Source organism: Idiotropiscis lumnitzeri, chromosome 5 (assembly GCF_059441095.1).
Source record: "Idiotropiscis lumnitzeri isolate Australia: NSW breed Sydney's pygmy pipehorse chromosome 5, RoL_Ilum_1.0, whole genome shotgun sequence".
Taxonomy (NCBI): domain Eukaryota; kingdom Metazoa; phylum Chordata; class Actinopteri; order Syngnathiformes; family Syngnathidae; genus Idiotropiscis; species Idiotropiscis lumnitzeri.
The window spans coordinates 30,773,554-30,792,476 of record NC_142395.1 but is presented as its reverse complement, the minus strand read 5'-3'; the positions used below and the strand labels follow the sequence as shown (position 1 = coordinate 30,792,476).

Sequence of the window (18,923 nt, the reverse complement as noted above, 5' to 3'; positions counted from 1 at the left end):
GCCGGTGAAGAATGGAAAACATTGCAGGGAAACTACAACTAGCATTCAATTAAGCATCAATTCACCTTTTACAGCCATTACTTAAAATAAAACAATATACATTTACATTGAAAGGTTTCTTTTCTTTTTTCCCATTTGACCAATACAACTGTAAAATGTTCATTGCATGAAATAAAATACAATAAAAGTCTGAAACTCACCAAGACCCGTTCAGTAATTAGTGCATCACCAATTGAAGGACAGGTTGGAAAACTCAAAAACGACTCCTTCAACATACAAAAATAACATTGAATAGCTCGGTCTCTCTTTCGTTTAACTGTAGTTCTCCTTCAGCTTCTTTATCAGGTATGAGAAAAATAAAATAAAGTGCGCATTTCTAGTCACGTGACTAACGGCATTATGTCGCTACGTGCCTTTCAAAATAAAAGCATTCACTTAGCGCTGAATCATTTTGAAGAATTACAAAAACACTAATTAAACAATGAATTTACCAGTTTTTAACCTTTTAATATATTTCTAAGTCATGTTGATCATTTTTTCCGCATCTACAATGAATATTTTGTGAATGACTGTTTTAATAACAGGCTCTTATTTTATGAGGCTATGTTAACCAGGGTTACACGTGCACTCACCTTTCTCTCCAGGAGGGGGCGCAATTCCCCTATCCTGTGAGGGGAGGGGCTCAATCCTTCTCGCCTAACTCTAATCCCGAACCCTCACACAAGTCACAATTTCAGCTCTGTCATAGAATCTGCATGCAACGTACGGATTTTGCACACCCTCTTTCAGGTTTTACGGCGGCGGGTTACTTTTGGAGACTCGTGAGGCATTCTCGACATACCTTCCTGTTGCCCTAAAACTAGAATGTGACTGCCCAAGACTGTGTTCTGTCCATCACCACTGTTTTCGGTACAAAGTGTCGATTTGACTTGGACTCCTAAAAACAATTACAAAACTTTTATGGAAAATGCCAAAAGATCCGTAAATCACAGAATAATTGCAGACTATTAAAAAAACAAAAATGTATAGGAGCTGATAGTAACAGGAATATTCCCAAAACTCTCTGTCGGCAGCTGGCAGTGCTGCGGTGCGCCCACAACAGTGTCCGAAATCCCGCGGAAGCAGAAGCGTCATCGCCAACGCCACAGAAAGGCTGCGCGGGTCTCGCTTCTTCTTCTTGCAGAAACTTGCATTTGGACAGGCTCGCATCTTTGCCACTTGAAGAAGACATCCGAAATGGGCTCCTTCCAAGATTCTGCAGGTGTTGCCATCAGACGCGCCGTCAAGACACCTGCCATTTGGAACAAGCGTCAGTCAGAATGCTCAAACTGAGCCACAACATGGAAATGCTGGGATGAACACAAAGGTCGACACAGTTGTGTTTTCATCTGTTGCTGGAACGTGACTAAATAGACCAAAGTTGATCATTCTGGCAAGTAAATAAACGCCATCGTGAACAATATGTGCACGCACAAACAATTCAGGGCAATCTGTGAAGGTGACGTATACAATGACCCGACAAGAACTGAAAGGAAACTGAACTAAATCCAAAGCGATTGACGAGACGACAAGAAACACCTGGACAAGATGCAAAGCCACGCTTGCACAGGTGGACACAACGCAGGAATAAAAATGTCGCTGCACTGAAAAAACTGAGTCCATTCAATTTAAGAACATTGTACTAAAAAATGAGGACTTGATTTGCACATGTTAAAATGTCTTAAATGGATACAGACCATCTGACTGAGTGCACTTGTGACAACGTGCATTTCACAAAAACAAAAAGAGGAGAGAAAAAGAAATAACACGCTTAAAACGAACACTGCAATGCTACAAGGTGACACTGCAGGACCACAACTTCCCATCTTTGCGCACAAACAAACCACAACAATGCATTATATCAAATGCATTATAAAATAATTTAAAAAAAAATAAAGCTGACTACTTCACAGATTGCACTTATTGCGGGGTTTTTTTTTAACGTAACTCCTGCGATAAACGAAGGACCACTGTACAGTAAAGCCGAACATTAATTGCACCCACATTTGACTGAAGGCACCACGGCACAACACATTCCACTACGTGAACAGAAAGTCATTGAATTCAATCATTGCATAAATAATCAAAGACCTACACGGCCTAAAGAAATGAACACGCCATTCATTTGTCTGAGAGAAAATCTCGGCGGATGTGCACTTGCTGTCATGGTCAAATTGTTGATTTGGGTTGAGTATTTAGTTTCAGGTTTTCCCTCGTGTTCCTTTGTCTTGTCAGCTGATTGTGTCCACCTGTGCTAGTCATCCCATTCGCTCTTGTTAACCAATCAGCTTCCTCCGAGCCTTACAGGTGTTCCGCATTGTCTCGTTTGTTATTTAGTTCCTTGTTTGCTTTCAGTTCAATTGTCAGTCCTCTGTTCCTCAGCGTGTTTCCGTTGTCTCAGTCATAGTTATTTTGCTACTTTTGTAGTTTTGTTCCTGTATACATGTTGTTTTGAACTTTGATATTTTAGTTTTTCCCAGTACCTTGTTTGCCTTTTTGTTTCGATTCAAAGGCCCTTTTGAGTTACTCCTGCATTTGGGTTGTCCTCCACGCAAAACCTGACGCTTGCAGTTTTATGAGAACGGCAATGCCGCCCACACGTTCAACCAAATGTGAACCGATCGGGCACGTCACTCAGGCGGTTCGGAGGCAGGCTCGGCGGATGTCTGAAGTCAGTGTCGTGCCTTGAAAGTGTACTTGACAGTCGCGCCAAAACAAAATGATTGAAGTACAGAGCATCAAACTACTGACACTTTTTGTGTAAAAAAAAAAAAAAAAGTTTTTTGAAATACTATAAAACTAAGAAAAAGAGCAAAAAAACTGAATCCCAAGAAGTCATTGGACTTGAACTCTGCCTCCGAAACATGAACCCGCAGTCGCTCACGGCGGCAGTTTTCCTTCAATACCAAGAAGGACAAGTGCCTGATAAAGAGGCAGCATCTCACGCTCATGCGGAGGCCGAATTCCTCTCACCTCTGGGACGGGCTTGACATCTTTGTTGATGTCTTTGCTGAGCGTTTTGCCGGAAACTTGCAGCTCATGTTCCCTTCTCGCCACCAAATGGCTGAGAAGCTCCGCCTCTAGATACTGGAATGAAACGCACACGTCAGTGTGGAGCGTAAAGGTCACGCGTATGGACCCTCGAACGGTCGAACGGACCTTTCTCTTCATGTGGCCGGCGTCCATTTTGGTTCTGGTCGACGATTTGGGGCGAGGGGGCGTGTGGTCCTTTGGCTCGGGCCCGCCGTGAAAGCTGGGCGGCTCGAGGATGACCTGGAAGGCACGGCCGCTGGGGCGCTCACCGACCTCCGTCAACTCCAAGAGGCGGATGGCGCCCAACTTTAAATCCACCGTGCCTGTGGCCAAAGGACAGCAAGCACACGGTTGGCATCTGCACGCACACGACAGCGCAAATCCACACCCGAGATCTCAGGAGAAGAGTCGGTCTTGGATGATTCGGCACACTTCCCCATCTGTTATCTGTTTGTGATCTTGCAAACCGAGACCAGCTCGAACCAGTCAAGACCAAACTTGGAAGACGGTTACGTGTGGGCGTTGCTGAGAGAGTAAATGCATAAGGAATCGTTATTGTGTTAGCAATTGTTTATGTTTTAATTTGCTAATTTCACCGACACCATATGGGAAGCGATTTGTTACGGCGTCAGCTGTTGTCTAATGCGCTCTCGAAATAAAGTTGGATTGGATTGTAGAACAGAAAAGGTGTCACGATCACACGGGTGCCGAAGCGTAAATGTACATTGTTTTGCAGAGAAGTCCCACATAACCAAATAATAGAAAAAGTCATCAAATAAAGAATATTATTATTTATAAATGAAATAATGAGCAAATAACATTTAAGGTTTCCCCCCAGAAAACGTTCTTAGCCTGGTGGGAGAGAAGCCAATAAGCTTCAAAATGGATGTTTCATTTTTGGCTGTGTACTGAATTTAAACTAGCAATTGGTAAGCCTGTCACGATCAATTTTTGTGGGTGACATATTTTTCCAGAATCTATCACAAACAACCGTTCATTTGCTTGTTGTTTTTGGAATGACACCAATAAATTAATTATGTCCTTCTGAAATGCAATTATGTTCCATTTTCAAGGATATGGAACATTTACATTGAAACAACGAAATAAAGAGATGAATTAAAAACTAAATTAAAAAAGACTCAGTTGCTGTTATTTTTTCTTAACTAACAGCAACAACCGTCAACAAATATACTATCTATAGCGGGAGAGTAAAACCATGTCTTTGCAGTGGCGGGCCGTGCATTACCCACCTAGGCCTTCCGTGAAGTCCTACTTAGTCTGACTGAATAAATTCCCCTTATAATAGCATTATTTATGACACCACGGCTGGACAAATAAAGTGAGAGACACTTGCTGTCAGAAAGACTTGGGGGGGGGGGGAAACCAAAGTTTTGTTCCGCATCGACGTAATACTAGGACGGGTCTCATAATAAGGTAACACTTCCGCTCCTCTCGCGGCACCCGTTGGCGTGCGTCAACTGATTAAAAACCACACACACACACACACACACACACCCCCACCCCTTCATACACATATCTATACACTTCCAACGATATGTGACTCCCCTTGTTGACATTAAAGCATTCAAGATATTCCAGTTTCCTGATTCTCTGACCGGAATCAACGGTCCATACTGCCCGCTTCAGCCAGTGTAATTTCTAAGCTAATGTGGACAACACTGCATTACACTTACGTACGACTGAATGTTGCACCACTTTGACTCACTAAAGAGCTTCTCTTGAAAGGTCCGTCTTGAAAATGGCCTTGCAAGTAGCAGTATGCGCAATCAAATCCACACCTTTCCCTCCTTCGGCCATTGTGGTTAAAAAAAAGCAAGAATATATTTTAGATTTTCGGACGGTCGCCGACTCTGACTTTCTGGTGTTCTGCTGTGTTGATTCCGCAAAGTGCCGCCCCCTCACGAGTGAGTATGCAATCACAAGTCTCGTTCATCACCTTCAACATAAGGCCAGCGAGAAGGCCTTGCTGTCATCAACTCGAGATCTGATTGGCTATCACAACTTTCTATCAACTGTGAGAGCCGTCGACGTACACAGCACGGATGCCCGTAGCTAAGAATCTGAAGGCTTCGCGAAAAAGAACATGCAATCTGCCTAGCAACACAAGAAAGCTGAATTCTGATTAAATTCTCACCTAAAAAACAACATGAATGCGAATAATAATAATAATAATAATTGTATATATAATTATTAGAATTATTGTCATTAAAACTATCACGGTTTCTTGATTAAGTTAGGCCAGCAGTGAAGGCCTTGACCGCTCACCACTGTGTTTTTGATTACTTTACTTTCCTCCCTCCTTCCTGAACAATTTATTTATCTTAATTATCCATTCATCCATTATCTGCTGCTTATCCGAGGCCGGGTCGCGAGGCCCCGTAACCGAGATCTTTTTTCTTTCAAATGTGCAATGATTTGGTTGGCTTGTCGTTTCTGTCAAACTGGCCTATTTTCTCCACGCGGTCATGTAAGGTTCAATTTCAAAATGCAAGGTTCAAGCTGAGCCGAACCTTGTGCTGACCTTCCTTCTTGGCACTGGCGATGGTGGCGTCAGGGGCTTTTTGCACAATGCAGGAGCACAAGAAGGACACCAGGGGGAGTCCTTGGAACTTCTTGATGTGGACTGAAAGGAGCAAAAGCCAAAAGCGGAGAAAACATGAAAAAGTGTGCGAGTGAAGTGTTGCTGGTTGTGACCCCAAGTACGCACCTGCAAAGGTCATGGTGCTTCGGTCGACCACTTTGGGCAGAGCGTGTCTAGCAAATGGAAAAAAATTCAAAAACAGTTTCACCATTCAATTTATTAGATATGCAGTATATACTTAAATACAAATGCACATGTGTCACTTTTCAGGAGACCCCAAAAATGGCACGTTTCGTCAACCATTAGCACTGCGTCATGAACTACATTTTCAACACTTGAGCTTTGTCAAGAATGTGTAAAAATAACACCCACGAATGTGGACTGACCAATAGTATTGATTTTGGAAAAAATATGAAATTGAGCAAAATGTGACTTTTGCAATTTTGGCCAGACTGAGCCAAGCGACAAAATTCACCTCTCGGAGACTGCATGCGATTCAAACAAATGGGGGGGAGCCGTGGGTAGAGGTTGGGGGGCGGGGTTTTCTCTCAAATCAACTTTTCATGCATCCATATGCAACATTCAGAGTCGCGGAGCAGGGCTCATTCCAGCCGACTTTTGGCAAAAGGCGGACCACACTCCGAACTGGTCACCGAGACTGAGACTAACAAGCGTTTCCACCCGCAGCTACATCGGTTTCTGAGTGGGAACCGATCCCACACTGCCCGTTCACAAGTCAGGCGAATGGACCGCGGTGCCATCAGCGACGTCTCAATCAACCAGTTATGGACCAAATTCTTCTTGTACAAATTCAACATGCAGCTTCTCTTTTTCATCAGAAAGTGCAGACAGGGGCATCTCCATTCTATGAACGAGATTTCATCGTCAAATATTTGAGTTGTACTACGTCATTGTGAATGCGTCCCAGCCATGACGTCATTTTCGAACCCTGTCAGTGAACAACATAATTATCCAATTAGCAACAAAGCGCAAGAGGCCAAGCTGAGAGAAAAACCCAAATGAATAGTCAAGCAGAAGAAGCAAGAAAGCACTCACCAGCAGCTGTGATGTCGCCCTTCACTGTGAAGATGGAGATGATGATGATGCCAATGTTGCAGATGCTGCATGACATCACCTCGCAGACATCCGATTGGCAGCCACGGATGCTGGCCTCTCATTGGTTAGGTTTCAGGAGAGGTGGGGAGCGCTGGAGCGGGGGGTCTGTACTCTTCTGCACACTGCCTGCAGCTCCCATCATGCATGGCTGCAAAATGATGTCATTCATGAGGCATGGGGGGGGGGGCAATCAAGACCACATCTTAAGCGATGATGTCATGAGCAGCCAATTAGGGTGCTGCAAACTGGGGAGTTGGGCAGTATTCACGCGTGGTCTTCAAATAGGTTTGTCTCAAAGAGACTCCTTGCCTTCAAATCAAGGATGGGACCTATTTTGCGGACGAGATTTTGCCTTCTGCCACCGGGGACTCATGCTCAGCAGCGGTTGCCGTCGCCTCAAGTTTGGCTTCCCACAAAAATGCACGTGTAAAATAAACAAGAGAGACTCGATACGAATTATTTCGTTTGAGAGGGGGCGGAATGAAGAAATTGTCGTGTATTGTTTCAATCAAAGTGCAAAATGAAATGAATCATCTAATGTCCAATAAAGCCCAAACAACAGAGAGGTTGAGCAGTCTGGTCTCTCAGATATTTATTTAGAGTTTGATATATTTTGTTTTGGCCTTCTTTTTTTTCGGTCACTTATAGAAAAGCAACTTTATGTGAGCATTGAAAAGCGAACAGGGGAAAACTCTAAAGCGCCAAGAATTGTTGAAAGCAGTGGTGAAAGGCCACTGCAGTTCACACGTCGGCCTTCAGTGAAGTCCGACTTGCTTAAATATCCCTTGTATTGCCATCATTTATGACACTACAGCTAGAGAAATCATATCCAGAAACACAGTTACTCTGTACTAAGTGAGTGTTGGACGACCTAGCTTCTCTTGAAAGGTCTGTCTTGAAAATGGCCACGCAAGTGTATCTGCAATTAAATACACACTTTTCACTACTTCAGCCATTGTGGTTTAAAAAAGTACAAATATACATTTACAATATATAAGTTACGACTCCCGGGTGCGTTGATTCCGCATAGTGCTGCCCCCTCACAAGTGAGTATCCAATCACAAGACGCGTTTGTCGCCTTCAACCGAGAAGGCCTTACGGTCATCAACTCGTGATCTGATTGGCTATCGCATTTGCTGTATGAGCCCCAACACTCGCACAGAAGAGACTTGCAGGATTGTATCTGAAGGCCTCGGACGAATTTGATTGGAAAAAACTCTCACCCAAAAATACAACACAAGGATATAATATGAATTCAATGTGAATGATATGATGACGATTTCTTGATGATGTTGGTCCAGCAGAGAAGGCCTTGAGCGCCCACCACTAGTCAATTCCACTTTCCACACTACCCTTTTTATGTTTTAAGATCCCCCTTGTGTTGGAATTAAAGAATTGCATGCCAAACAGAACACCATTTTTGATGGCTCCAAAGCATGCTTACATTTTTTTTCCAGTTTTGTTTCGTGCAAAAAAAACTTTGCACTCAGATGTTCTCGCATGCAAAATTTGATGCAAATTACATTTTAATAGATTGAGTGCATGCTGTTTCCTTTCCAAAAATTCAGGACAACAATATCCCGAGAACAACAACAACATGGCGACGCACTTTTCCTTTTTCGATGACTTCCATCTGCGTGCCACTTTCTACCAATGAGTCAAAATGGTGTCTAGAAATGCCCTTATTTCATTTTCAGATTTTTATGATCACTCCAACATCGGCTCATTTCTCAAAGCAACTTACTAATTTGAAACAGAATAAATTCCGTTTTTGTCCATCAAGCATGCAATTGATCCATTATTAGCAATCAGCCTTGTCTTTGCCACGACTGCTAATTATAAAGCAGATTGGGGATCATGTCGTCTCCTTTTGTTTCTTTAAATATCAGAAGATGGGGGGACAATGTTAAATGTCAGGCTTTATTTCTTCTATGTCAAACATATCCAAATTGATTTTGTACTCTTTCAAGAAACACACTCGCTAACAAAAGATTGTAACTTTTGGAAATCTCACATTTGCTTGTCACATGCAACGTAATATTCAGCAGGACTACGACTAGTATACTCTTTAAAAAAATACATTGAGTGGTGATATTTTACTAAGGAAGAAGGCGCTGATGGTGTAGTGGTACTTCCGTCTGACTTGTGTGCGGACAGCGTGGGATCGGTTCCCACTCAGTGCCGGTGTCGATGTCTCTGCTATGTGACTGGCTGGCGACCTGCTCAGGGTGTGGTGCGCCTTTCGCCGGTAGTCAGCTGGGATAGACTGTGATGCAATGCGATGCGATGCAGAAGCGCCGCCCCTCCTGTAGAGGGCAGTAAATCAACCAGAATGCGAACAGCCAGTAGCTGTCTGACACAGAAGAAAAACTAGCAAAGTGACGCTTCTCGGTGTTTGTCGGTCGACCTTCCACCGCCTTGCTGAGTCAACAACTCGGTTATTTTCCTAAGTCGGTCATTAAAAGTCACAATTTGTGGTCGGGCGCGATTATTAAGTGGTAGCTCGGATCAAATTTGTGCTCAAATGGACGCCGTGGAGATTACAGACGTGGACGAGAAAGGCGACGTGCTACCGGAAGTGGACATGAAAGCGCAGCAGCAGCAGCAGCAGCAGGACCTGTCGTCTTTTGGCCTCCTTGGTAACCAAAAAAGAGCCACTTGAACACCCGCCCTCCTCATGGGCAACATAAGGATACTTCGCAACTCGTTTTGCTTGATCAGTGATGGTGCTTCTGTGCTCATCTTACTTTTGGGAGCATAAGTGACCACACATGCTAACACGTTAGCTCTGTTCGCATATGAGCTCGCAACCCAACTGACTCGCTTAAGAAAATATTGCACACTTGACCGGAAAATTGTTCAACTATTACACAAGAGCAACTTTAGAATGCCAAGAGAGAATTACACGAAAGTTGCAGCCTGGGTGGTATGGGGTGGTGGGCGTCAGGAGCACATGAATCCTCGACGATAAGATCGTGTATCGCGATAACGATATCCACCTTATTCCTACGCCCCACGAGCCTTTCCGTGAATTATGAGTGTGGCTTCCGGTCTGATATGGAACCAGTGTTTTATTTTCACGTGTTTGCACGAGTCCATTTTCTATAACACCAGCAGACTTAAGCAACGTCGGAAAACCTTTCAATCACAGCTTCCTGTTAATGTTGTGGCAAAGAGAATGACATGGAAAAAGTGGCCTGCAACAAGGTACAGTCACATTTGTAGCTGCTTTGCCAACTCTTGTCACTTCAGATGCTGAGGCGATGAGCAATCTCAAATGCTCTGAGGTATATCAGCATCGTATTTAATTTTGTCATCCGCCAGCAACTTGTTTTCGTCAGTCCATCAGTCTGCCACTCCTCCATCTATATAATAAAACGTTGTGGTGCTCAGTTGGAATGACAATTCTCCCACAAAGCCTTCTGTTAGCGTGAAGCGCTGCAAACGGGACCGATTCTCCCAACTTCCTCTTCCTCCTCCTCTTTGTCCCACATTCAGCTTTTTCAGTTGCTTTGTACTGCCGGCAACAACGCCACAAGTTCACAAGATGTGCAGCACATTTGGAAATGCAATGGGGGGCCTCGGGAAACAAAGCACCCGATCGAAAATATAGTAAGGTAGCCGCTGCTACGTGGAGGAAGTCGTTTTGGCATCAGGGGCCTCAGGAATAAGGTAGATAGCGCACAATATCTGTAGTTTAAGTTATTGTTATTTCAATTTGTACCTTGATTGTGGTCTGAAAATGTGCAACTAACCCGATCTGTATTTTGCAAGATAAACAAAAAAAAAAAGATGCTGCAATCTCCAGCGTGACCCTTGGTGCCATAATAGACGTTTAATGGCTGGGTCACAAGTTTCAGACAGCAATTCGCTTGCCTTTCTATGTTCGCACTATCCCGGGCCACAACGTTATCCATATTGAAACGAGGGCCGCGCTTGTCGAATTGTTGTTTGATTTGCTTAATTTCAGCAGAAGAGCTGCTGAGGCCGACGTATGGCTGCTACCTGTTGCTGGCGCTGGTGGTGCTGTGCGCGCTGCTCATCTACTTGACCAAGAGGAGGACCGGGTCCCGTCCCGCCTGCACGCTCCAAGGTGACTCACCGTCGACAGCATTACCTGCAATTCCAAAGGCTTCTGATCAGCTGGCTCACCTTTGCCTCATATGTGCGCTTGCGTCGCTAGCTTGAAGGCGCCGCTCGCACATCACCCCCGTCACACATTTTGAGCGCCAACACACGCAACTAAATGATGACTAAGGTTGGCCTTTCCGCCTCTTTTGGCACACAACTCCACTGGATGTATTTTCAAGATAGAAGCAACATATGTTGACACACTTCTTTAAAGGGTGACTGACTAGCGTGGACTCTCCTCTTAATGTAAACACGCAACAATATTGTGTGTTGAAATGCAACACCCTCGACAGGCGAAGCAAAATGAGCCTGGAAGTCGCTGTTGTCAGCGTGACAAACTCCACAACCACCATCACAGTCATGTTTTCCTTGCGACCGGATGCAAATGCGTTTCTACGAGCGCCGTCATTGGTGTTTTGTCATGTGTGTTGATGTTTTCTTTGCAAATCCTTTGTGCTGGGTGTTAACTTTGACAGTAGGTGCCCTGCTCTTGTTTTTTCTGGTTGGGCATGTTGCAATCATGACTACCGTCGGTATACTTGCACATTTGTCCGCTTTTTGAAACAAAACAATAATAATATTAATGAAAACATTTGGTTGTAACAGATCCAAGATGTGTCATGAATCGCGAGTTGCTGATGGCAATCATGTGATTTACAGCTCTGATTTTAATTTTTTTTTTCATCCTTTCACCCCTCAGCATATTTAAACCCCTTAAAACACACGTGAACCTCCTTAAAGTGACGAAGACTTGCCCTTAAGGCATTATCTTTGTCAATTTGTAAGAAAGAAGCTTTTGAAACATATTAGACTGTGCGTACGGAGTGAATATAATCCACTAATTTCACTTTCTGAATGGAATCATTGAAATAAATTCACGTTTATTCGCCCCATATTCAAATGAGATTTCCTATGACTGCAAATGGCGCGTCCCCAAACAAAAATGTGCAAATCGGGCTTGTATGTTGATGAGCACAATAGACACGATGCAATGTTCAAAAATAGTTTTGCCACCAATTACAATAACGTAGAAGATGAAGAATATATTCCCGTGAGTGTTGTAGCTTTCAGTTTGTGTTCAAATATCCGACTTGCAAATTGACCACCAGTGATGCGAGCGTTAGCATGTACGTGGATTGTCTGAGTGCCAAGGCAAAAAAAAAAAACGACGTTGTGTTGACGATGTTGATTGTTGATGTGAAGATGCCGAGGCGGTGGTGAGGAGGCAGGAAGCCATGGAGGCGTCTCGAAGGAAGATGCAGCAGGAGCAGGACGCCAAGGCGGCCATCTTCAGGGAGAAGCGCAAGCAGGTGAAACGCACGGGCTCGCTCGCTCGCACTTCTGACACCTTCCTCAGCTGATCTTTGACCTTGGCTGTGCGATAGCAAGAGGAGGAGAAGAGGAGGCAGAAGATTGAGGAGTGGGACAGCATGCAGCAGGGGAAGAGTTTCAAAGGAGCTTCGAGACGGTTGCAGGTCAGCACGTTAGCATTAGCATAATTTGAACCGCATGTGTGTGCACCACCTGTATTGATTGAAGACTCCAAATGAGCATGAAGGCTCGTTTGTCCACATGTGCCCTGCGATTGACTGGCAACCCATTGACGTCGGACCCCGCCTCTCAGGAGGCCAAGCCACGCGCAAACTGAATTTCGTTCCCACGTTTGCGCATGCGATGACGTGGGAGAAAGGATTAAAAGGGATGAGTTGATCTGTTGAATTCAGGACTGGTAGCCATTAGAATGCTGTGTGTCAACCACGCGAATTCAAGTTAAGGAAAATTGAGAAAGCCTTTGCCTCCCAAAAATAAAATGAACGAAGAATGTTCAAAAAGCCCCAAACTAAGTCCAACTAAACCTTATGTTGATAAAATGACCATATGATAGCAAATGTCCTTTTCTTTTTCCTTTATGCAATCCCACTTTAGTTCTAGAGCGCATTTGACAACCGCTGCAGCTCTAACAAAGTGCTTTCCGTTTGCCGTCATATAAATTAGCGGGAAATTAGGACACAAATGAAAAGACATTTACAGTAGATCGCAGAAGAAGAGCAGCACAACGACGGTCTCATGTTGACTCGAACGCTAAAGAATAAAAATGTCTTCAAACGAGTTTTAAAAGTGGACCGAGAGGAGGCGGGGCTTGCCACACATTTAATGGGTCAAAGGTCATTCCATAGGGAAGGACCAACAACAGAAAAGGCTGCGCTTCGTCCTCGGCATCTCCAGCAGCATTTGGTCCTGTGGCAGCGGGAGTGCTCGAAGTGGTACGCTGAGGCGAGGCTTTAAAACGATTTGAAGACCAACACAAGTATCTTAAAGAGAACTCTAAAGTGCACCAGGAGCCAAAGATATTAACTGCATGCGCACCACCATTTATAGAATTTTTTAAATAAATCTGGGAATAGGTCTCAAATTGGACAGCACATCTTGGTCAAGGCCGGCTTTCTTAAGCGCTCCTGGCACCACAGCATGTTTAAAGTGTTGGGGGACAGACGACACCGCAAGAAAGACTGCTGTTGAGAATGACCAAAACCGATTGGCCCATACTCGAGGAACCTCCTTAAAAAATTGAGGAGGGACGGCGTCACACGGCGAGCCGCATCCCCTAATACCGCAAAGCACATCCTCCAAACAGGACAAGGAGATCGCCTCAAAGGAATCCAACACTGCGGAACAAGGAACGTGGACAGAAGGGTCCAATGTCGCGTTTGAATGAAGGAAAGTCAAAACAAAGTAATGTTTGCATTTGCTTCCCTTGAACGTTGACAACAATGACAATGATGGCAACCTTGCGCCTTCACTGTCCACTTTCTTCCTGAGGGAACAATTGTTAGCCACTTCGTGGAAAAACGGGCTCTTTGTTCCTGGCGGGTTTTGTATGTTTTTTTTGGTGAAGTGTTCAGCAGCCACCATTGCTTTGAAAAATGTCCTGCACGACTTGTTGCAACAAGCAGATGTTGAACCTGTGACTACAAGTGCAATGTTTTGAACAAATATTATCCATTGATATCTCCCAGCACAATGATTGTGGGTGTGCGTGCAACGTCACGTGATACTTATGCTACATTTGGTCATATTTTCAAAACTCCGCAGAGCCGCGATGAGGATGCCCCACCCAGCACTGTGGTCAAAGCCAAAGGCGACAAGAAGCCACTCCGCTCTTCTGGTAACTTCTTGTCACCATCACACAACACACACTTTCTTTTTCTTCTTCACAAAAATGAAAGGAAAGCCCATGTAGTCACGCTTTGGCATCTGCAAATTCACCTGTTGGGTGAGCTTTCTTTTTTTCTTTTTTGAAGGTGTGTGGCCCTGTCTCCTATTTAGGCTAGTATGCTTGCTAATACAACTAATGAGCGTCATGTGAGGGACAAGTGGCCTTGATTTGGAATCAGAATTTTGACTGGAATACATTTGCTTTATGGAACATGCCTTTAGGATTGTGTGCATGCTCTGCGTTCGAAGACTTTTGCTGCCAACTTATGGTACAAACCGCTTGATACTTGTGGTTTGTGACATGGCTCAGTCCCTCCAAATTATATGTACCACAAACCACGATTGTAGTGAAGTTGGGGTGTTTTGTGAAACACAAAAACAGCATACAATGCTTCCATGGCATTTTGAAAGGAACAGTTTGAACATTACAGCACACGACTGTTCTTAGCAACAAGACCTAATCGAACTTATAGGAGTGCGTCAAGAGTTTGTTCTTGGACCGCTTATGTTCTGCCTACTTCAAATTTTTGGGAAATCTCATGGTGACTAGCATGACTGTGCATTTTTCAGGAAAACCTTGAAAGTGTTCGTCATATTTCTCGGCAGTCTGACTCAAAAAGCTAATTTTAAATTGCAAAGAAATCAAATAAGTTTCCTTCCAAATGCTTGATCTGTTTGTTCGGCACGTACAGCGCTGTCATGCAGCTCAACGTCGCCCTCAAGAGGACAGTGGTGGCATTGCTCCATCATGCCGGCATGTTGTCAGTTTCATGAACTTTGGCTGTCAGATGAAAAATACAAACTGGATAAAACAAAGGTTTGTTTGGTCCTTGTGACGAGCAGAAGTTCATCTTGTTTGGGAGCGAACGTAGATTAACAAGATCGACGGGAGCGCTGTTTGAAATCCACGCTGTCTGAGTTTGGCCTCCTCATCCTGCAGCGTCTCCACGCTTCATGCAGTGCAGTCGCTTCGCCAGCAATTATCTCAGAAAAACGTTGGTTGGTGTAGGTTGGGGCAAAAAGTGCTGAGCAACTCTTCTCTCTTGCAAGCAAGCGGCGTTGGGTGGCCAGAAATGAACAAAAATGACAAAAACAAAGACAATACTCGAGAGTGACCACTCGTGTCTGCGCCATCATGGTAATTAGGGCTCCTTATCGAACATGAGTCTGAAACAGGGCAGTGATCATCTTAAGCAGCTGGCTAAGGTCAAGTGTCTCCTTTATCAACAGCAATTCATGCCTTTGTCACATCTCTGCTGGATTACTTGAATGCACTTTATTTCGGAGTCAGCCAATATTCCATCAAGTGTCTTGAGTTGAGCCGAGACCCCACCGGTCACTATGTGCGTCATATGTCTCAATCGTCTGTCATTGAAATGATTGCTTCCTCGGCAGCCTCAGGAAGTACATCTTTTTTCAGAACGGAGCTGATGTTGGCTTCCCATTTCAGGTCCTGAGAGCCTGTGATTCAAGGGAAGTCGAAGTTCTCGACTGTTGACGTCTGGCAGTTGGACAACGTGAGGGGCGGCTACTGTGATCATGATTGTTGAAAGTCAGATCTAATTCTACCTGCACACCAATATTTCAGACTTGGTCTTTGCTTTCTATAGTCAGTGACTCGAGGTGCAATCCTCTTTTTGGTTTTGGTTTTGCTGAAGAAAATGTTGCTTCCTGCCAGTACCTGTTTGTTTTAATCATTTGGCGACATTGCTGGACACAACTGCGTAGCGATGCTGGTCAACATGAAAGTTCCAATAAATTTGAAGCAAGGGTAAAATACACAGGCTGGACGAACGTACACCAAAAAAAATATTTTTTTTTTCTTTCTTATTTTCTGAAGACACAGTCCAGTTCATTTCAACGGGCAAAATGCTGTTGAAATGTGCTAAGTCGTGCGAGCGCAGTCGTCGCGTAAAGTGATGTGAAGGTGCCAAGTAGTATGACTGTGACTGTGTCTGCAGCACTTTGCATGCGGCAAGGGCTGTTTTCAAGTGCTCTCCAAATCCAGCTGAATAAAGCCGTCGTCGTTCTTGTGTTTCAGAGTACAGTCCTCTGAGCGGCGAGGGCGGCGGCTCGTGCTCGTGGCGCCCCGGCAGGCGAGGTCCGTCGTCGTCGGGCGGATGAGGTTAGAGGAAGTCGTGCGGGACGCACGCACATACTGACTGGCGCACGCTTGCAGCTCCTCGGACTGCCCGCACTACACTCCAGTGAACCCCCATTCTTCATTTGACGGTGAAACTAAAATATTTGAGAAATCAAGGGAGCCAACTCTTAGTATACAGATATTTTCAGCACAGTCAGCAGACGCACCCACAGCGCCCGATGGCTAGGAGGCGGGCTCGCCACTTTAAGAAATGTGAGCCGAGCGCATCACATGACTTGGACCAAACCAATGGAGGACAAGTGTGCTTGCTTCAAGCTCTTTGCCACACCCACGGAAAATTTATTGACAAACGACCCATAAAAACGGGGAATTAAGCGTTCCAAAAGGTGCAGCCGAACCATATCGTTCCATCCAACCAAAGTCGACCACTAGCTCCATGCTAGCGGACATTAGCATTGATGCTCAGTGCTGCCAGATGGCACTTGCTTCTTGCAAATCACGCAATACCTGTGTAGGTTAAAAAAGCAGAAAGCGAAGGAACACCTTAAAAAGTTGGAGCCGGGACACAAAAGCTAAATGGCAGTATAAAAACAATCCATGAAATCATCTCACATTGGGGTTCACTGTAGCGTAAGTTAGCGTTAGCATATGGCGTCCGGGTGCTGCTGCGAGCGCGGGATGACGTCGTGCTCGGAAATGGTCGGCGACCAACGAGTGAGGCTGATGAACGTCAGCGTCAGTGTGTTGTTTCTTTGTTTTTCTTTGTTTTTCATTCTCCACACGAGTCATGGCTACACCTCACACCTTAAAGGAAAAGAGGAAATCTTTTTGCCCTCACAATTTTCAACAGCTTCCAGATGGCTTGCATTGTTTGCCCCAAAGACCTGGGGAATTGACAATTCTTACCGTACTGGACAGACGTACCGACTACATATGGATGGTGGAAATCTTTCACAATCACTGCAGGTCTGCTTACCTTTTGACGTTGACTCGAGTTGCGGCAATTCAATTGGTCCTTTAACTCTGGAACATGTCATGGGAGGAGCGACTATCTTATGTAAATTGTGACATCACATTTCGAAGAACTGATGTCGGATTGACTTGCTGCAGGACTCCTGAGCAACCCCCACCCGCCTTTTTTTGGGGGGGTAATCTGCAGCCTGGACTCAGAACATAAGTGTCCTCTACTGTTGTCCACATTGGAAGCAATAAACCAACTTTGTGCTTCAGATTCTCTCTCTTTTTTTCCCCCCGTTCTGATGATGAATGAAAGTGAATACAAGAGAAATTGGACACAAGAGCGTTTTCCCCAAATTACGCTTGCTGGTTGTTGTCATTGCAGCTTATCACGACCAGCACGCCCTTGCGCTTGTCTTGTGCTGCATCGGGGCAAGTGGAAACTGTTTTGACTCTGCAGGCAAGAAGCTCGCTTTCTCTGTCCGTCCATCAAATCCAACTTGATTAGTGTGTCAAACCTCAAGCGCTTAAATGAAAAGAGAGGAAAGCAAGGTTAATGTCACAGATTTGAAATTTGAATTGTAGTTGGTTTGTATTTCATGTTCAGTTTTGTTTGTAAATGGAGTTTTAATTAGTTTTCAGGACGACTTTGTTCATTTTAGTATTAGTTTTCATTTTACAAAATGTGTTTCTTGCGTGCAACATTAAAAAAAAAGGCACCATGGTAAGTATTGTGGAGTATAAAATCAACAAAAATACTATTTTGAAAACATTTAGAGAATACAGTGGCTCAGTCCGCGCACGTTAATTTCTGACGCGTTTCCATCTAAAGAAGCCACGAGTTAATGAAGAACAAAAAACTCCCTGAAGCCGGTATGCTTCCTAAGTTCCAAAATAACAGCCAAACTTATGATATTGAAATTGACCAATTGTTTGGCTTTTGGCGGTACAATGGCCGACTGGTTAGCACGGTGGCCTCACATTGAGAGACATCATCGGTCGTGGGTTCAAGCACGGCTCCGGCCATCCTGTGTGGAGTTTGCGTTAGGGCTGGGCGATAAACCGAAAATTTACCGTTACCGAAATTTATTACTATGACCGAAATCATTTTGGTAAATTCTGTGTTTAAAAAAAAAGAAAAGCCTTTTCTATCATGCCCCTTTGAGACCGCTACAGCGCCTCTAGTCACGTGACTCCACACGTCTGATCGAGAAAGAAAACAGACGTCGCTGTCGTAGCTGGCGATTCAAATCCAGAAGGTTTTTCACCACCCACAACACAACCATGCTGTGCTGAACGTTCCAAGTGAGAAGCAAGGTTCGACAAGTGACAACAGCCCATTAACGGAGGCGACCAAGAGGTGAACGTGATAGCCTAGCACATAGCTAAAGATAAAGCTCCTCTAGTTCCAGTGGCGCGCACACGATTTAAATGCTTCATGAAAGCCGTATTTCCCGATATGGACTACATCGGGCCGGGAGCTTAGACATGTCGAGCATTTTGCATCTACATCCGACTTGTGGTCGGGTCGCAACATGGATCCCTGATTGAGCCTGACTGTGCATTACATAGACGACAAGTGGCGCTTGCGCACCAGAGTACTCGAGACGGCACATTTTCCCCGATAATGCACACTTGTTTATTTGTCTTGCGTTGACATTTCCTTTCATTTTATTTAGCATTTTTTTGTTTGGCATTATTTACATCATGAGAGCATTTTGGCGC

At 44.5% G+C, this 18,923-nt stretch overlaps 2 protein-coding genes across 4 annotated transcripts; one reads left to right on the top strand and one right to left on the bottom strand.

Moving 5' to 3' along the window:
* Nucleotides 1-486: 486 nt before the first annotated feature.
* Nucleotides 487-6,849, bottom strand: LOC148337715 (stathmin-4-like). Its single transcript, XM_088295255.1, has 6 exons — nucleotides 6,731-6,849; nucleotides 5,801-5,847; nucleotides 5,615-5,716; nucleotides 3,199-3,395; nucleotides 3,013-3,126; nucleotides 487-1,291 (listed from the first exon to the last, which is right to left on the bottom strand). The coding sequence occupies exons 2-6, from the start codon at nucleotides 5,811-5,813 to the stop codon at nucleotides 1,283-1,285; spliced, it is 435 nt and encodes a 144-aa protein (XP_088151381.1). The 5' UTR covers nucleotides 5,814-5,847; nucleotides 6,731-6,849; the 3' UTR covers nucleotides 487-1,282.
* Nucleotides 6,850-9,149: 2,300 nt separating this feature from the next.
* selenos (selenoprotein S) lies at nucleotides 9,150-17,470 on the top strand. 3 transcript variants are annotated; one of them, XM_088296934.1, is made up of 6 exons: nucleotides 9,150-9,429; nucleotides 10,764-10,883; nucleotides 12,125-12,231; nucleotides 12,307-12,396; nucleotides 14,015-14,087; nucleotides 16,179-17,470. In XM_088296934.1, the coding sequence occupies exons 1-6, from the start codon at nucleotides 9,315-9,317 to the stop codon at nucleotides 16,265-16,267; spliced, it is 594 nt and encodes a 197-aa protein (XP_088153060.1). In that variant the 5' UTR covers nucleotides 9,150-9,314; the 3' UTR covers nucleotides 16,268-17,470. The 3 variants fall into 3 exon arrangements, with proteins under 3 accessions (XP_088153060.1, XP_088153058.1, XP_088153061.1); XM_088296932.1 differs by having other exon boundaries at nucleotides 10,761-10,883; XM_088296935.1 differs by lacking the exon at nucleotides 14,015-14,087 and having other exon boundaries at nucleotides 10,761-10,883.
* The last annotated feature ends 1,453 nt before the right edge of the window (nucleotides 17,471-18,923 follow it).